At 50.0% G+C, this 20,108-nt stretch overlaps 1 protein-coding gene across 2 annotated transcripts in view; it reads right to left on the reverse strand.

The window, feature by feature from the left end:
• Positions 1,406-20,108, reverse strand: part of GPT2 (glutamic--pyruvic transaminase 2) — a 44,268-nt gene continuing 25,565 nt past the window's right edge. For both annotated transcript variants that reach the window (XM_003126995.4, XM_013998283.2), the window contains 6 exons: positions 16,284-16,363; positions 14,246-14,382; positions 9,051-9,225; positions 7,285-7,440; positions 5,397-5,509; positions 1,406-3,882 (listed from right to left, as the gene is read on the reverse strand). In XM_003126995.4, the coding sequence (XP_003127043.1) occupies positions 3,792-3,882; positions 5,397-5,509; positions 7,285-7,440; positions 9,051-9,225; positions 14,246-14,382; positions 16,284-16,363 (752 nt within the window). In that variant the 3' untranslated portion in view covers positions 1,406-3,791. The remainder of the gene's footprint in view (positions 3,883-5,396; positions 5,510-7,284; positions 7,441-9,050; positions 9,226-14,245; positions 14,383-16,283; positions 16,364-20,108) is intronic.

The raw sequence follows: 20,108 nt of genomic DNA on the forward strand, positions 1-20,108 counted from the left end.
GAGCCAAATCTGTGACCTACACCACAGCTCGCAGCAACACCCGCATCCTTAACCCACTGAGCGAGGCCAGGGATCGAACCCACGTCCTTATGGCGTTCTCATCATGGTGCAGCGGAAATGAATCCAACTAGGAACCACAAGGTTGTGGGTTTGATCCCTGGCCTTGCTCATTGGGTTAAGGATGCAGTGCTGCCGTGAGCTGTGGTGTAGGTCACAGACCTGGCTTGGATCCCTGCATTCCTGGGAACCTCCATATGCCATGGGTGTGGCCCTGAAAAGACAAAAGACCAAAACAACAACAAAAACAATACCACACATCCTCATGGATCCTATTTGGGTTCCTGCTAGGCCACGATGAGAACTCCAAACCTACATACTTCTTTTAGGACCAGCACAGGGTGGTGGGATTTGAGCACTGAGCCATCTGTAGGCTTTGAGGACAATGACCTTATCTTGTAGCCTCTGACTCCCCATTCCCTAGAAGACTGTGGCTCATGCTGGGTCCTGATCAAACATTTGAAGTTTTTCTTGGTGTGGCTACAGCAAACTCTATACAAAAAATAATCTAGGATAATGCGTCTTTCTCAATCCTTATCTATTTAATACTCTTTATATAATAAACTACATCAAGTTTGCCCCCCAGACGAGAGGTACATGTTCCTGGGGGCATGTGCACGGTCAGGGAAGATACAGAGTATCTTCAGCTCCCTCGTTTATCAACCAGTAATGACTCTCAACCTCCCTTGAACACAGCACCCCTCCTCAGACCGCCATCTGCGGTAAACGAGGTTTCTGGGTGCAGCACCCCAGTGGAGCAGCTCCCCCTCCAATGGCCCCCATAGGGCTGGCGATTCCAGCCCCTTCTCCACCTCTGCTCTTGCACAGTGCCAGCCAGAGGACTCAATTCCCAAGGGCCAGAGACTGGTTCAGGGAAGGGCTCGTGGACAGAGCTCTTTGGGGGGGACTCCCCAGTATACAGCTTGGACACACAGGCTTTGCACTTAACAGTGAACATGACCAAAATCAGGACCCCTCCAGGATCTCACTATATCCCTCTTACACGAGGCAGTACATTATCTTCTGCTTAAGTTACTTTTTTTTTTGTCTTTTCAGGGCCATATGCGTGGCATATGGAGGGTCCTGGGCTAGGGGTCCAATCGGAGCCGGCCTACCCCAGAGCCACAGCAACTAGGGATCCAAGCCACGTCTGCGACCTACACCACAGCTCATGGCAATGCCGGATACTTAACCCACTAAGCAAGGCCAGAGATCGAACCCGCAACCTCACGGTTCCTCGTCGGATTAGTTAACCACTGCGCCACGACGGGAACTCCACTTTTTTTTTTTTTTTTGTCTTTTTGTACTTGATTTTTAGATTTAAACTACACAGAAAGGAAAACAGTCACCATTTTGGACACATATTTTATTGTTTAGATATTTCCACCAGAGCTGTCATGAAGTACCTTTGTCAGGAGATGCCTTTGAGAATCTAGACTGGAAAACAGCTCTTCCTGCAAATCCTTAAACACTGGGACCACCAAGTCCAGCCTCAAGGTGCAGGGTGATGGACCATCAAAGTACAGCCCAGCATCCCCCACGTGAGACTTAGGTGAACACAGCAAACTTCACAGGTGCAACTTTAAAGCACGACCCCACATGACAAATAACTTTCTCTGGTGGTGCCCAAACAAGACACCAGAATCTGCAGAAAATCACACCTACCCTGATTAGCGTTCCTACCTGAATGAAATTAACCTCCTCAACCAGATAACCTCATTAAGTTTTTATTCATTTATTTTAAAAGCAAACCTAGTGTATACGGCATCTTCTTAAAAAATCATGTAAATGTTGCAAAGATTTTAGGGTTATTTATCCTCTGAAGAGATTTATAAAAAACTACTGGACTTGTTAAAACTACAAATACTAACCCCTCCTCCCCCATGAAAAAAGCAATTGTTACAAAAATATAAAAAATATACTAGCTTCTACTATTTCTCCCTTCCACCTGAAATCTCACAAACTCTGGGACTTTAACCTGGCTTGTCAACAAGCACAAATGCAATTTTCTCAATTTTTTTAAGGAAGAAAAAGTTCTGCAACATTCCCTTTGCTATTGGAGAGTGTGGCTACTTTCTTCACAGGGACTGTAAATGCTAGCAGGTAGGGAGAGTTTGAAATTTCCCATTAGAACCCTTGCATCGACCTGGTGTGGGAACCAGAGCACTGGAGGCTGCTTTCAAGGCTCAACTCCTTCAGCTTTTTCAGATTTCTCTGGGACGTACTGGGTCCCCAGACTCCTGAGCTGGCCCTCGCTTTCCTAACTGCCCACGGGCGAGGGCATTCAGCTTGCTGCCACTTGTAGTGGTCACTTTCTGGGAGGGTCAGTCAAGGCCCCCCCGCTGCCAGGTTTGCTATGCCAGGGAAGCTATGCACTGAGTGGATGTCCCCCACCGCCACTGAAAGAGGACATGCTATGGGACAGTCTGCAGAGTCCAGGAGGAGAGCCAGCTGCAGATGTGCAGGCTAGACACGTTGCATTAAGTTAAAACGCTTTTATAAACTTTGAATTGGATCACGTGGACACAGCAGCCATGCTACCAGGCACTTTGACCAATTATGAGCTAGGAAATGGACTACATTCGGCTTGAAACCACACAACCAGCACCAGGGGCTGGGGGTACAGTTTGACTGTCTTCATGACCTTAAGGATGCCGCTCCCTCGCCAGGACATTTTCAGTGTTTCCTTGTCCCTACTGTCACCTGAAGGCTCAATCACGCCCATGGGTGAGACTGGCTGTTGGGTAACAGTGGGATTGGAGCTACATGCCACCAGGCGTGACTGGGATACTGCTGGGCTGAGCCTTGCATCCCTGGGGTTCAGGGGGACCTCTAGGCAGGTGTCCCAGCCTAAGCATGCTCATGAGAAGCTCTCATGTGTGCAGAGTCCTCACCACCTGTTGTGTGCTCCCAGGTGGAGGACTGGTTTAACTCAGAGCCTGGCTCTCATCCATTCCTCCCCTGCAGGACCCTCTGACCTTGGCCATAGCCTCTGTGCCTGCCACAACCTAGCCTGGCATTCAGTCTGGCCCCGTGTGCTACTGCTGTCATCATTCCTTTTTTTGCCACAGCCATCTCAGTTCCCAGACTAGGCACTGAACCCAGGTCGCAGTGGTGAAAGCGCCAAATCCTAACCACTAGACCACCAGGGAACTCCCTGCCCTCACCATTCTTGTCTGAGACAGGCTACCTGCCTCCTGCTCAGGAGGCTGGGCCCTCTCTGAGCCTCCGGGGACTCCAGGCTCTCCTGTTGGAAGGACTAGACTTTCATACCGCTAAGGGTTTTATTTCACAGATCAGAGCGGTGAGTGTGGCATTTCTGGTCCTCGCCATGGTTTAAGTTATACATTTCCCGGCGCCTTGTTTCTCCCGATCTGAAACATCTCACCCAAGACACCCTGGTTGTTTTAAACCCCAAATCAATTTTCTACAGGCAACAACAACAACAGATTTCAGAGAACACTGCCACGTACGCTGAGCAAGTCCCCTCTCCTTTGGCTGCATCCAAACACAGGGCTTCTGAGATATCCCCAATTCACATTTGCTCAGAAGAGAGGTGCTCTCAACATCAAGGCACAGAGAAAGAAGTCTCCTGGGGCAAAATGACAATGAACGCGCGACCAGTGGCCTTTGTAAGGCCTGAGGCAGAGTCGCGGGGGGAGGCGAGTTGGGTCTGGGCTGGGTGGATGTCAGGAAGAAGGCCGAGGACCCTGTCTCCCTCAGGGGCGCAGTCCTCAGGCGTACTTCTCCAGGAACTTTATGTGAAAGTCCTTCACTTTCTGGAGAACTGTCTTCAGCTTCTCCACTGGAGGAAGAATGGTCATTCTGTGGGAAAAGAGCACAGCATCAGCTGGACACAAATTACTCTGGAAAAGGGGGCGGCGAGGGAGCCTGCAGGTTGGTTCCTTCACCTGCAGCTCTGGAGACCAGGCGGTGTGGGCCAGCTGCCTGGGGAGGGAGGGTCCACTTGTCCACTGCGATAGTTCCAGGCCCTGGACACCACCTGGCCCTTGTTGAATCATTTTTTCCCGCTACTCACACCATTTTTTTTTTTTTTTTTTTTTTTTACCTAATATGTACGACCAAAAGCAATACGCTGGCGGCAGCATCTCGGCTCACTGACACGTCCACCCATAATTGCAAAAGGCCTGCCCAACCTCCAGACAGGTGCAGAGAACTTTCTTTAGAGCATGATCTTGGTATGTCCTACAGCTACAGGGCGAGCATCCACTCCTGCCACTCAGGCCTTCTGTATCTCCACCATCAGTCTCACAGGGAGAACCTCCAATCACAGGAATCCTCACATTGCCATGGTAACTGACTCCCCCTCCAAAACTGTCAATTTGCTTCCTAGCCCTAAGGGCAGCCCTCGGGATGCAGCCGCTTCTTGAATGAGCCATGAATTGCCAAGATGAACTTAACTAGGGTGGAAAGGCCATTGACACATGTTTGTCCATGGGGGTGGCGGGCGGGGGGGGGGGGGGACCACCCATGACCTTCACTGAGTCAAGACTTGGCCCCAGGTGCTAACTAAGCCTGGGGTGTTTCTTTTTTTAGCATCTGCTAGGAAACATGGGAGAGCACCACTCCTGAAGAGGGTGCTGTACAGAATAGAGCCGGCCTCGGTGGGAAGCCCCACCTGAGCTGAGCTGCTCCCACTTGCCTAGCAAAGTCACATGCCTGTGAAAGGCAGCTCAGCAAGTGCAGCCAATCCCATCACACTGTGGAGGCAACATCTCAGCAGGCTTTTGGTACAGCAGACAAGCTACGGAGTCCTGGATGCTATAGGATGCCATCATGGAGTTGAAAAGGGACAGGAGGAGTTCTTGTTGTGGCTCAGTGGTAACAATCCAGACTAGTATTCATGAGCACACAGGTTCGATTCCTGGCCCTGCTCAGTGGGTTAAGGATCTGGCGTTGCTATGGCTGTGGTGTAGGTCGGCAGCTACAGCTCTGATTCAACCCCTACCCTGGCAACCTCCATATGCGGCAGGTGCAGCCCTAAAAAGACAAAAAAAAAAGGGGGGGGGCGGGGGAGGACAGGGGAAGAAAACACAGCTCTGGGAACATTTCAGATAGCATGTGACAGATGAACGCAGTGGAGGAGGAGACAGAGCGGTCAAGAAGGTGTCCTGGGCGTGCACCCTCAGTCTCCCTCAGTGCCTGGTGCAGGGTCTTAGCTTGGCTCTGCAGCAGGACAGAATGGGGGTGGGATGGGGAGGAGAGGGGCTCCAGACTTCTCAGTTTCTGTGGCTGCCTTGCTGTTAAGAAGCCCAGGTTTCCCAAGACAAACCCCAGGCCCAGCCCTGTGGGGCAGAGGACCTGAAGTCCTCCAGTACCTGAAGTGGTAGGTGCCTTCCCTCTGCCCAAAGCCACTGCCGGGCACGACACAGATGCCCGTCTCCTCCAGGAGCTTCATGCAGTAGAACATGTCAGGGGCCATCTTATGGGCCTGTGGAAAGAAGCAGAACTTAGGATTCACTCCTGGTTTTGTACTCAGACAAACACCATTGATACCTCAAAGCCAAGTACACTTGAAAGAATGGGTTCTGTCCCATGGCGCCCTTTCTGCCCTCCTTTCCTGCGAGAACCAAGGCAGGATGCTGGGTGTTGCAGGTAGCCAGGCAGGGGATGAGAAATCCAAAGGCCACTTCAGGGCAGCTGGGGGCTGTAGGACTTGTGCATCGGGTGCCAACCCCAGTCCCACTCCCAGCAGTAGCTCTGAGCATTGGCTGTGGCTTCTGATGCGCCAGGCCAGGGGCCTGGGGTCTGTGCCCAGGGGGGACTTTAAGGAATAAGCCTCTCAGGGGCCCTGCTGATTGTGCTTCTTACACTTAGGTTTGTACAACCAGGCCACCTGTTAAATAGACTCTCAGGCTCTAACACCAGGGATCCTGATTCAATAGGCTGAGGGGTGGGGGCCAGATTCTGAATGTTTAGCTCATTTGCTAACAAACCTGACTAGTATCCATGAGGATGCAGGTTCGATCCCTGGCTTTGTTCAGTGGGTTAAGGATTCGGTGTTGCTGTGGCTATGGTGTAGGCCGGCGGCTTCAGCTCTGATTGGACCCCTAGCCTGGGACACTCCATATGCCACGGGTGCAACCCTAAGAAGACAAAATAAAACAAACCAAAAAACCCACAAAAAAAGTACTGAGGAGGTTAGGGAGTGTGAGGACACTTTCAGAGATTCTGCTCTGGCCCTTGATCTTCAAAGCAGATCTGTAACATCACCTGTGAAATGCAGAAACTTGGGCTCCCTCCACAGACGTCTTACCAGAATTAACATTTTTTTTTTTTTTTGGCTGTACCTGTAGTATACAGAAGTTTCTGGGCCAGGGATTGAACTTGAGCCTCCGCAGTGACAATGGCAGATCCTTAACCAATAGGCCACCAGGGAATTCCCAGAAGCAACCTTTGGTTTTGTTTGGTTTTTTGGCCAAGCTTGCGGCATGAAGAAGTTCCCCAGCCAGGGATTGAACCCGCGCCACAGCAGCCACCCAAGCCAAGGCAGTGACAAGGCCAGGTTAATCTGCTAAGCCACCGGGGAACTCCAGAATCAACATTTATAGGAGCCAGGTGATTGTGTACACATTTAAGTTTGAAAAGCACTGCTCTAGTGGGCCAGGTGGAAGAGACAGCTCTTATGCTTCCCCAGCATCTTTTAGTTTTATTTATTTATTTATTTGCCTTTTTAGGGCCCTACCCGCAGCAGCATATGGAGGTTCCCAGGCTAGGGGTCCAATCGGAGCTGTAGCTGCCGGCCCAACGCCTCAGCCACAGCAACTTGGGATCTCAGTTGCATCTGTGATCTACATCACAGCTCATGGCAACACCAGATCCTTAACCCACTGAGCGAGGCCAGGGATCGAACCCGCATCCTCATGGATGCTAGTTGGGTCTGCTAACTGCTGAGCCATGACGGGAACTCCTTGTTTTTTTTTTTTTTTTTTTTTTTTGGTTGTTTAGTTTTAAATGCATCACATCACACCTGGGCACCTGCCATCAGAGCACCTCCCACCTGGGGCTGACTTGATGCCTGCCCCATCACCAGTGCACACTGCAGGGCGGCGTGTCCAAAAGCACCTCATCTTTACACATTGAGTAACATCTGACTAAAGGATTCACAGAGTTCAGAGCCTCTGGGGCCAGAACTTTTACTCCCCAAGGCAAAAAGCAGTCCCGAGTGCACCCAGTGAGAGCCAGCCCCAATCCAGCACCCCTGACCTGAGCCGCCTCCATGGCTTTGGTGGGGATGAAGATCCGAGGAAAGGCGTACATGGCACCCTGCAGGGGGTTGCAGTGAATTCCCGGAACTTGGTTAAACAAATCTTCTGTCAGCTTGGCTTTTTTGGCCAGGTTACCCAAGACGGACTCTTTCTCCTAATGAGGCAGAGAAAGGACAGGAGTCAGCATCTCTGGACATCAGACTCCAGACACTGAAAACTACCCCCTCGAACTAGGGGAACAAGGCAGGCTGGTGAAAGGCAAGTATGTGTGTGCATGAGCACAACAAACCAGGGGTGGGGTGTGTTAGGGGGAGGTTGGGGGGGTTGGCTCGGGGGAAACACACATCCCTCTGCGGGAACTACTGCACGGACACTCAGCCCATGAGGCCACCACGTGCCCTGGGGCAGGGGCACACGAGCCACAGGTGGGTCCTGGGCAGCCTGTATCATGGGTTCTACTCTTGTACCAAGATGTCATTCCTGAAAATGAGAAGAACCAATCCCTGCCCATCAGCCTGAATCAAACTGGCCCTGGATGGAACACCCTAGAACATGCTTCTAGGAGATGGCCCCACTACTTCACTGTGAGGAGCTACCCTCCTCTCCCCGATTCATGTGATGTATTTGGGGCGCATGATCTAGGCAAAGCACGTCAGTGATGGACTCAGAGCTGGACATGTGTTCCAAGTTGGAGCAAGTACTTCTGCAAATACTGCTGGAATGGGGGGTGAAGAGGTATGGCCTGCAGACAAATGGATCAGGGAAACGCAGCATCATGTACACAGTGGAATATTACTCAGCCTTAAAAAGGGGGGGGGCAATTCTCACACAAGCCACAGCAGAGATGAACCTTGAAGATATTATGCTAATTGAAATAAACGAGTCAGAAAAAGACAAATACTGTATGGTCCCACCTACAAGAGGTACCCAGAGTAGTCATATTCATAAAGATAGAAAGTAGAATGGAGGTAACCAGAGGCTGTGGGGAGGGGAAATGAGGAGTTATTGTTTAATGGACACAGAATTTCAGTTTGGGATGATGAAAAAGTTCTGGAGTCAGACGGTGGTGGTGGTTGCACAACAATGTGAATGTACTTTGTGCACTGAATGGTTCAGTTAAAAATGATCAAAATGGGTTATTGGATACAACTTGGAATGGATTTACAAGGAGATCCTGCTGAGTAGCATTGAGAACTATGTCTAGACACTTATATTGCAACAGAACAAAGGGTGGGGAAAAAAATGTATACATGTAAGTGTACCTTGGTACAGCAGAAAAAAAAACCAATAAATTAAAAATTTAAAAAAATGATCAAAATGATAAATTTTATGTTTGAGTATTTTACCACAATTGAAAGAAAAAGATGTGAGTCTGGAACAGCTGGGAACGGACTTCTTGCTTAGATGACCAATAAACTCCATTTTTGTTTAAATTAGTTAGAGTTGGGGTTTTGTCACTTGCAGTTAAAAGGGTGTGATTGGATCACTTTCAGCTGCAAGGACATCTGGTTAAGCCACAGGCAGGCCCATGGCCTAGAATCCACGCTGTGCTCATCCGCTTCCTCCTCCCCACACACATGCACAATCCTCCCACTTCTAAATTAGCCCAGCTGCATCCCGAGACAACGTCCTTGGGGAGAGTCAGGCACCACGTGGACCACGAGCGCCCTCTGGAGGCCATCTGGGATACGCTGGCCATGGAGACTGTGGTGCCCACTGATTGCAGCAGTGATGAGGATAGGCCTTGGGACACAGGAGACTCACCCTGCTGAACTGCTCAAAGGACTCCTCTCCTGGCACCGGGGGGTTCACAACGATATCCATGGCAGCCTGCCCAGACACTGGCGGGCACAGACGCACAGACAGCAGTTTCACCAGCTGGCCCTTGATCTCAGGGTGCAGGTTGATCACCTCCATGTAGCCGCCTCTGTAGCCACACCTAGAAGGATGAAGAGGCGGAGAGGACCCACCCGTCACAGGGAGACCTCTACTTAGTGCAGCCAGCCAGCCAGCCAGCATCTTCTGTAACCATCCGAATGCCCAATACTGAGTTGCCAGGTATGCCTGAGCTCTTGCCAATGGAAAGCGAACAGAAGTGGTATGGACAAATTCCACTTCACTTCCTTAGAAGCATGCCCATTCCCTCTTCGCTCCTCTTTCCAATTCCTGAGAAATACAGACGTTGGAGCAGCAGCCCTGGTGTTCGTGATGATGCCACATGTCGAGGAAACAGAGCCATCCCACCAGCCCATCCTTAAATGACCTCATGGGGCAGAGCCAGCCCTGGACTCCCCCTGCCTTTGGACTGTTATCAACAATCCGGCGTTGCCATGAGCTGTGGTGTAGGTTGCAGACGTGGCTCAGATCCTGCGTTGCTGTGGCTCTGGTGTAGGCCAGCAGCTACAGCTCTGATTAGACCCCTAGCCTGGGAACCTCCATGTGCCATGGAAGCGGCCCTGGAAAAGGCAAAAAGACAAAAAAAAAAAAGGACAGACACTTCCATTTAGTTTGAACCACTGTATTTTGGGACCTTTTGTTATAGCTGTTTAGCCTGAACGCTAATATACCAGCCTTGCTCCAAAGGGGCACATAATTCAGACCAGGCACCCCCTGCACAGGTCCCCAGGGTGGGCACATGGGCAGTAGCCTAAGGACTTCGCTGGAACTTCTTGCTGCCTGAAAGCAAAGCCAACCCAAAGGAGAGCGGAGCTAACAAAGAAAACGAGACAAGGAGTTCCTGTTGTGGCTCAGTGGAAATGAATCCAACTAGGAATTATGAGGTTGCGGGTTTGATCCCTGGCCTTGCTCAGTGGGTTAAGGATCCAGCGTTTGTCATGAGCTGTGGTGTACGTCGCAGATGCAGCTCAGGTCCCGTGTTCCTGTGGCTGTGGTATAGGCTGGCAGCTGTAGCTCTGATTGGACCCCTAGCTTGGGAACCTCCATATGCCTCAGGTGCTACCCAAAAAACACAAAGAAAAAAGACCAAAAAAAAAAAAAAAAAAAGAAAGAAAAAAAGAAAAGAAAACGAGACAAAGCAAGAAAGCAGAGACAGAAACCTTCTGATATCTTTAAGTCCCCTGATTCAACTTCACTCCTTGACTTTTTAACAGTAACCTTTTTTTTTTTTTTTTTTTCAGCCACACTTGTGGCATATGGAAGTTCCCAGGCTTGGGGTTGAATCAGAGCCGCAGCTGCCGGCCTACACCACAGCCACAGCAATGCCAGATCTGAGCCATATCTTCGACCTATGATGCCACAGTTTACATCAACGCCAGATCCTTAACCCACTGAGTAAGGCCAGGGATCAAACCAGCATCCTCACTGACACTATGTTGGGTACTTAACCCATTGAGACACAGTGGGAATTCCTGATATGGATATATATATATATTTTTTTGTCTTTGTTGTTGTTGTTGTTGTTGTTGTTGCTATTTCTTGGGCCGCTCCCGCGGCATATGGAGGTTCCCAGGCTAGGGGTCAAATCGGAGCTGTAGCCACAGGCCTACACCAGAGCCACAGCAACACGGGATCCGAGCCGCGTCTGCAACCTACACCACAGCTCACGGCAACGCCGAATTGTTAACCCACTGAGCCACGACGGGAACTCCCTGATATGGATATTTTTAAATGCCATTTTGATGTAGGCCAGTTTGAGTTGAGTTTGTTATGTATTGACAAAAGGATCCTGATTGATATGGAGTCAAATCTCACGAGAATATGCTGAGATCATACAATGAGACGATACAAACTAAAAACAAACAAACAAACAAAAAAAACTTTCAGAACCAAATCAGCTCCATCAGCCACACTTTCTGGAGCTGTGTCTCCTTCTCTGGACTGTGATTAATAACATTCAGACTAATGACTGCAGAAATGCAGGCACCTGATCCTACCTTCCTCTGTATATACACTGCACCCACCCAACCTCAGAGCGCCTGATATAATGAGACACTCAAGAAAATGCTTTTGGGATCAAGCTGCAGAGTGAGCTGGCAAAGACCAATCCCCATCTGATCGCTCAACTGGCCCTTCCAAGGTGGGACGATAAATTATGGCCTCTCTGAAAGGTTTCTCATAACAAAGGCTGAAAGAAGAAACTCTCTCCTCTACCCTCTGCTGAGGAGCAGAAAATCAAATTGAGCAAAGCAGTCTAATTCTAGGTAATTAGTATCTGAGGGCAATAGGATACCAACTCAGGTTACCAATATCCTGGGTTTTACTATGAAAAAAGTAATTAATAATACAGATGGAGAGATTGGATAGGTATGTGATAAACACACTCTGAGTTTGGAAAATGAGTTAATAGAGAACTTATTTGTTTTTGAAGAGAGCTACACAGCATGGGAGTCCAGCAAGGAGAGAGCTCAGCTAGCGAGGTAGACCAGAAAGACTAGTATAAATCAATCCCTGCCCAGAGTTCCCCGTCATGGCTCAGTGGTTAACGAGTCCAACTAGGAACCATGAGGTTGCGGGTTCGATCCCTGGCCTTGCTCAGTGGATTAAGGATCCTGCATTGCTGTGAGCTGTGGTGTAGGTTGCAGATGCGGCTTGGATCCCGCGTTGCTGTGGCTCTGGTGCAGGCCGGCGGCTACAGCTTGATTCGACCGCTAGCCTGGGAACCTCCATATGCTGCGGGAGTGGCCCAAGAAATGGCAAAAAGACCGAAAAAAAAACCCAAAAAACAAAAAACCCAAAAACCAATCCTCTGCCCACATCAAAGAAAGCTGAAGACAGCCAGGCAACCATCCCAAGGGGACAGCTCCCTTAACCTGGCCGAAGTATTTCTTCAAGCTTCACAGTTACAATGGCCTCCAGACCCCCTCCCCAAACCCGACACCTGGCACATGGCAGAACCCCCCAACGTTGGGAAATGAATGCCCTTAGCTGTAAATGCACCAGCCTGTCCATCTCAGTCTCCTTTGAGGTTCCTCCTCTCCTGTCCTAACTTCTGAGCAGTGAGGCCCTGGGCCTAATCCTTAGACCTCTTTTTGTTGTTGTTGTTGTTTGCTTTTTAGGACCGCACCTGAGGCATATGGAGGTTCCCAGGCTAGGGGTCTAATTGGAGCTACCGCTGCTGGCCTACGCCATAGCCGCAGCAATGCAGGATCCGAGCCGCATCTGCGAATACACCACAGCTCACGGCAACGCCAGATCCTTAACCCACTGAGCGAGGCCAGGGATCGAACCCACAACCTCATGGTTCCTAGTTGGATTCGTTAACTATTGAGCCACAACAGGAACTCCTGGACCTCTTTTCTATCTCTGCTCTCACCTTATGAGATGTCTGAATGCAGAGATTTAATTATCTAATAACTCATACACTAACATATCGCAAACCCAAATCTCCAGCTGGGTATCAGCTCTGAGCTGCAGACTCACACATCCATCTCCGACAAGGCATCCAATAGGCATTTGCAAATATAACGCAACCAAAACCAACTTCCAGTCTTTCCCCAACACCTGCTTCATCCACAGCCGTCCTCATCTACTGATGGCAACTCCATCCTTCCTGTAGTTTGAACAAAAATCTTGGGAATCATCTTTGACTTCTCTCTCACACATCCACCTTTCCCCTTAAGCAACACCTGTCAACTCCAGCTTCAAATATATCTAGGATCCAGCATCTTCTTCTCACGTGTCTACCCTGGCCCACGAGATCTCACTTGGACTATGACAGCCTCCTAACTTGAGTCCCTGCTTCTGTTGTCCCTGCCCCCATCACATAGCAACCAGAGAGTCTGGTAAAACCAAAGTCAGGCGAAGTCACACCTCTGCTCAAACTCACCAAGGGATTCCCATTCCATCCATTTTTTTATTTTTTATTTTTTTTTAGGGGCCACACCTGCAGCACATGGAAGGTCCCGGGCTAGTGGCTGAACCGGAGCTGCAGCTGCTGGCCTACACTGTAGCAATGCCAAATCCGAGCCACATGTGTGACCTACACCATAGCCTGTGGCAACACGTGATCCTTAACCCACTGAGCAAGGCCAGGGATCAAAACCTGCATCATCATGGACACTATGCCAGGTTCTTAACCCGCTGGGCCACAACAGGAACTCCTCCCTTCCGTCATGAATAAAGGTAAAAAATAACCGAGGTGATCTGGCCTCCTATGACTTCTTTGTTGTCAACTTCTGCCACTTTCCCTCCCACTCCTTTCTAGTCTTGCCGCTCTTTGAACAGCTGCTCCTTCCACCTCAGGGCCTTGGCACATGCTGTTCCCTCTGTCTAGAAGGCTCTTTCCTCAGATACCTGTGTAGCTCCCCATATCCACTCCCTTAGGTCTTAACTCAAAAGCCAACTCTCCAGTGACCACCCCCCACTTCTCGGCATTCCCACGTCTCCCCTAATTATTTTTGTCCACTGGACGCATGATATTCATTTGTCTGCTGCTTCTATCCACTCACTAGAGCATAACTCTGCATGGACAGGGATTGCTAAGGTTTGCTCACTGCTGTCACCTCAGTGCCAGATCAGTACTACAGCAGGGGCTCAATAATGAATAAACAAATACAGGACTGAAGCTGACTCTTTGGCCCCAGAGGTCACGTGATGCTAAGGCAGGTACATGCAGAGCTGCTACACAGAGCGTGGCCCGCTGGCCTGACAGCATCTGTCCCCTTAACCTGCCTTCTCTGGCCCCTCAGACTTCAGTCACTGTCAGCAGGGACAGGCAAGAGTGACACGGCTGGAAGAAAACTCCAGAAGCTGCTGTGAGGTCCCTGTTTTCATTTCCATTGTGGACGTATTTTATAGAGCCTCTGCTCAGGGGCTGTCCCCACACCACCACGCTCCCCTTGGGGAGGTGAGGCCCGTCTCCTCCTGCTTTTTAGGTCAGCAGACGCCACAGATAAGGGCAGCCATCTCTGCCCAGCAGGTCGAGGTGGGGCAGGGCAGAGCAGCACTGGGACCAGGCAGGCCCAGGGGCAGTTGGGGGGGGGATGTGGGGGCCCACATACTCGCCCATGTAGCCCTTGGAGGTGGAGTGGAAGGAGGCGAGCTCCACGTTGCTGGAGTACTCCGGCCCCATCTCGTAAAGCACCTTCTTGAAGGAGTGGAACTTGCAGTCTGGAGAGTACACGTTGTCCTGGTACACCTGCAGGAGGGGACAGGACAGGGACGGTCAGGGCAGGTCCCCCTGAAGCCTGAGCCCCCCAGGCCGTGGCAGAGGGAGGGCACAGGTGCTCAGGGCCAACCTACAGCCAGGCCACGGGCCGTGAAGCCCAGCCTCAGAATCCACTTCCAAGCCAGATGTGCCCAAGGGAACCTTCCAGAACAAGCAAGGAGGGAGGGCCTCAGGCTGGACATGCACTGGATTCTCCCACATTAGCCGCACCCAGTCTCCAGACCACCTGCCTGAGCAGACTTTCCTCCTCCTGCAACAAGCTCACTTCCAGCAACATGATGAGTAATGAAAGCGGTTCGGGGACCTGCCCTCTGACCGCCCCCAACTGAAGCACTTCACAGCATTCGGTTTTCTGTCCACCATCACCGGCAGTGTCCCCACTAGACTGAGCAGCGCCCATACCTGCCTGTTCCTCCCTGTCCACATAGTCTAGCACACAATAGACGAGACCCCCATCTGCCCTTGGAGATGAACTGCCCTGCCCGGTTTGGACAGGAGGGAAACTGAGGCTCTGGGACAGCAGAAGGTAAGGCGGCTCCACCTTCGACAAGCCAAGGAGAGCTCCCCTCCTCCCCTCCCCCTCCTTTCTCTTCCCAAACCCAGAGGGAGGAGGTTCCTGCACCAGGTCACCCTGCTGCCCCTTCTCTCCTTTAGGAATGAGGATTTTAGGTCCATCTGCTATTAATCACTAACGATTTGGTGGGTAAGCTGTGTGTGTGTGTGTGTGTGTGTGTGTGTGTGTTCGCAAGTGTGCGTGGGTGTACTTAGCATGCCTGGGGGTAGTATTAAGGAGCAAAGAAAAGAAGCTCCGGTGCTGGAAGCTATGACTAACGAGAAATCATGCAGAAATTAAGCAGGGAAAATAGGACTAAAAAGGTCTTTCATTTCGTTCTTGCAAAGCTGGAGAAGAATGGGCAGGCTTGTCTCCAGAACTGGGTTTCAAGAAGCAGCAGCTAAGGGATTAATGACAGTTCCCTTCCCCACAGAACACAGCATTCTGTCCATCCAGCACCCTCTCCTGTCCTGAGAAAGAGCCCCTCGATTTGCCTCAGGGAACACTCTCCCCTGCTCTGTCTGTAGGTTTGGGGGTACAGGGCCGTGATCCCACCCATTGTCCAGGGCCTGGTCACCACTGGGCCAGAGGTATGGGTCCAGCAAGGGTGCTGGACCCAAGCTGCACCAATGAGGCTCAGTTTGGAGACTTTTGCTGGAACCACCAGGAGAAATCGCTCTCTTCCTGGGCTGGGAAGACAGCAAGCCTGTCTGTGAGGCCAAGGCAGTAGGATGGAATGAGAGAGACACTGGGGAGTTCCCGCTGTGACTCAGTGGTTAATGAATCTAAGAACCATGAGGTTGCGGGTTCAATCCCTGGCCTTGCTCAGTGGGTTGGGGATCCAGCCTTGCTGTGAGCTGTGGTGTAGGGTGCAGATGCGGCTCGGATCCTGCATTGCTGTGGCTCTGGTGTAGGCCAGCGGCTACAGCTCCAATTTGACCCTTAGCCTGGGAACCTCCATATGCCGCGGGAGGGGCCCTAGAAAATGCAAAAAGACAAGAAAAAAAAAAAAGAGAGAGAGAGAGAGACGCTGAAAAATAGGGTTTGAGTCCCTGGATGCAGCCCCACTCCTGTGACCTCACCACCTGCTTCCTTTTCCAGTTTAAAGTGCTTTGGGTACCAGTGCTGAAGCTTAGAACCAAGATTCCAACTCAAGAGAGGGACGGCTCAGGTCACAGTCTCACAGGTTGTCACACAGAACATCCTCATCCTGGCTGGAATCTCTCCTCCAACACTGAGAAAGTTCTTTCTGGCTATAAACCAGCCAGGCCTGGAGCAAAGCACACCCTCACCCCAGAGAGCCAGAAGCTGCTCTTACCTCATCAGCCAGGAGAAAGAGCTTCTCCTCCCAGGCAAAATGAATCACGTCTTCGATGCACTTTCTGCTCTGCACCTGACCTGCAAAGTTCCCAGACAAAAGCAGAAGGGAGGTTTTAACACTGTTTGCATTGTCCCTTGGTAAGACCCCCAACCAGAATCCCTTGGCATCTGATCCCTCAGGGCTCAGACCACCCTGCCTCGCTGCACCAGATGGGGTATAAACCTATCCCTCTGACTCACAGAAGCTGGCCACGTGGAGCAAGCAGTGTTTCACACTCAACTTTCTTATTCTTTTTTTTTTTTTTTTTTTGTCTTTTTGCCTTTGCTTGAGCTGCACCCATGGCATACGGAGGTTCCCAGGCTAGGGGTCGAATTGGAGCTGAAGCTGCCAGCCTATGCCAGAGCCACAGCAACGCGGGATCCAAGCTGCCGTCTGTGACCTACACCACAGCTCATGGCAACGCCGGATCCTTAACCCACTGAGCAAGGCAAGGGATTGAACCCCCAACCTCATGGTTCCTGGTCGGATATGTTAACCACTGCGCCACGATGGGAACTCCCTCGACTTTCTTATTCTTATCAGAGGTGCGCGTGCGTGTAGGGTGGGGTATATTTGTCTTGCTCTGTGGTGGAGGACAGGAAGGCATGGGGGTGTCATAAAGAGCAGGGAAATAGGGAGTTCTCATTGCTGCTCAATGGTAATGAACCCAGCTAGTTCCAGGAGGGCACAGCTTCGATCCCCAGGCTCGCTCAGTGGGTTAAAGGATCCGATGTTGCTGTGAGCTGCCATGTAGGTCACAAGGTGAGGCTCAGATCCAGCATTGCTGTGGCTGTGACATAGGCCAGCAGACGTAGCTCTGATTGGACCCCTAGCCTGGGAACTTCCATATGCCATGGGTGTGTCACCCCCACCTCCCACCCCAAAAAAGAGCAGGAAAATAAAGCTGAAGGTGTTAAATGATCCAGTCCCGCAGTGGCAGCACCATGAGAACTGCACTGGTGACACTTTCTCCCCACACGAGATCCATGTGGCAGGGACACGATCTGAGGGCTCAGCACCCATGCTCAAAACCAGCACCAGAGGAAGTGGCTAAACCAATGAGCCCACCCACCAGCTCTGGCTTCTCCCATCAGTGGCTACTTGGGAGCTGTGCTCCTGAGGATGTGACCAAGCCCCACAGTGTCCTTGTCAGGGCCTCCCTTCAGGGCTGGACCCAACACTTCACCCATCTTGGAGAAGTGAGTGCAAACAGCAAAGTATTCACCCCTCAGTTCACAGCAAAGACAGTGGGTTTAGGTGGGAAAAGGAATAAATGCAACAAGGTGGAAACCTTTTCCCACTATCTCCTGAGGCCACTGTAAGTGTGGCACTGGGCTCTCTGAGGTCTCACTGGGCTTCTGCAAAAGCACTCATCAGGCTTGTGGACCTCTAGCAAAAGGCTATTTCTTTTTTGCTGTTGTCGTTGCTTTTTAGGGCTGCACCCTCGGCATATGGAGGTTCCCAGGCCAGGGGTCCGATCAGAGCTGCAGCTGCCAGCCCACACCACAGCCACAGCAACACCGGATCTGAGCCATGTCTGCAACCTACATGACAGCTCACGGCAACGCCGGATCCTTAACACACTGAGCGATGCCAGGGATCAAACTGGCAACCTCATGGTTCTTAGTTGGATTAATTTCCGCTGTGCCATGATGGGAACTCCTGTTTCTTTACTCTACACAAATGTGCATCTGTGGATGTTATGTATATATCTACGTGGGTATGTATGTGCACATGCGTTATTTATATATGCATATGTATCTTTTTTTTTTTTTTTTTTTTTTAAGGGCCGCACCGGTGGCATCTGGACGTTCCCAGGCTAGGGGCTGAATCGGAGCTGCAGCTGCCAGCCTATACCACAGCCACAGCAATGAGGGATCCAAGCTGCGTCTGCAACCTACACCACTGCTCACGGCAATGCCAGATCCTTGACCCACTGAGCAAGGCCAGGGATCAAGCCCATGTCCTCATGGATACTAGTCGGGTTCGTTACCACTGAGCCACAGTGGGAACTGCCGAATATGATCTTGATGCAAAGCAATATGCAGAATATGTTACATTTTGGTTACAAATAAAAGTAGCTACCAAACAAACTTTAAAATATTTTGTTCAAGTTCTGTGAAAAAAGTCCTTGGTGATTTGATAGGGATTGCACTGAATCTGTATATTGCCTTAGGTAGTACAGTCATTTTGATAATATTAACTCTTCCAATCCAAGAGCATGGTATGCCTTTCCATCTAATTGTGTCATCTTTGATTTCTTTCATCAGTGTCTTACAGTTTTCAGAGTACAGGTCTTTTGTCTCGTTAGGTAGGTTTACTCCTAGGTATTTTATTCTCTTGGATGCGATGGTGAACGGGATTGGTTCCCTAAGTTCCCTTTCTGATCTTTCAATCCCACTCCTGGGCATCTATCCATAGAAAACCATGACTTGCAAAGACACATGTACTCTGATGTTCATTGCAGCACTATTTTCAATAGTCAAGACATGGAAATAACCTAAATGTCCATTGACAGAGGAGTGGATCAAGAAGATGTGGTACATATACACAATGGAATATTACTCAGCCATTAAAAGGAATGGAAAACCAGCATTTTTAGCAACATGGATGGACCGAGAAACTATCATGCTAAGTGAAGTCTGCCATACAATGAAACACCAACATCAAATGCTTTCACTGACATGTGGAATCTGAAAAAAAGGACAGACTGAACTTCTTTGCAGAACAGATGCTGACTCACAGACATTGAAAAACTTATGGTCTCAGGAGGAGACAATTTGGGGGGTGGGGAGATGTGCTTGGGCTGTGGGATGGAAATCCTGTGAAATTGGATTGTGATGATCATTATACAACAGATGTGGTAAATTCACTGAGTAATAAACACACACACACACACACACACACACACACACAAAACAACAAATAAAAGTAGCTATATTCTTTGTGTGTATGTGTGAATTCCTGGGCCAGAAATCAAATCTGAGCCACAGTAGTGGCAACACCAGATCCTTAACTCAATGCACCACAGCAGGAATTGCATATATATATTTTAAAAAAAGAAAAAATGGAGTTCCCATCATGGCGTAGCAGAAACGAATCCGACTAGGAACGATGAGGTTGCGAGTTAGATCCCTGGTGTCACTCAGTGGGTTAATGATCCAGCGTTGCCGTAAGCTGTCGTGTAGGTTGCAGATGTGGCTCAGATCTGGTGTTGCTGTGGCTGTGGTGTGGACTGGCAGCTGCAGCTCTGATTAGACCTCTGGCCTGGGAACCTCCATATGCCACAGGTGCAGCCCTAAAAAGGACAAAAGACAAAAAAAAAAAAAAAGAAAGAAAGAAAGAAAGAAAAAAGAAATATATAGGAATTCCATGGTTTTTTGTTTGTTTGTTTGTTTTGCTCTGCTTGAGGCAGAAGGAAGTTCCCAGGCCAAGGATCAAACCTGTGCCACAGCAGTGACAACACCAGATCTTTAACCCACAGAGCTAAATGGGAACTATATTCTTATCTGTGTGAGAACACTAAGTCTTAGAAAAAAATATAGATGTATCTTATAAGAACATGGTATGGTTCAGCTAGGATTTCAGACTTAAACTATGTAAGTGCCTGTACTTAAGGGACCAAGCCGTCTTCTGCCAAGCAAGCACCACCTGGCCTCCCTAGGAAGCAAGCTTAGGGCTCTGGGAATGGGGAAGGGTGGCAGCTCTGGATGCTACAAGGAACCAGCCACTGTCCCCACAGACATGAAAGGCTAAATTTCCTGCTACAAAAGCCCTTGGTCT

Source organism: Sus scrofa, chromosome 6 (assembly GCF_000003025.6).
Source record: "Sus scrofa isolate TJ Tabasco breed Duroc chromosome 6, Sscrofa11.1, whole genome shotgun sequence".
NCBI classification, from domain to species: Eukaryota; Metazoa; Chordata; class Mammalia; order Artiodactyla; family Suidae; genus Sus; species Sus scrofa.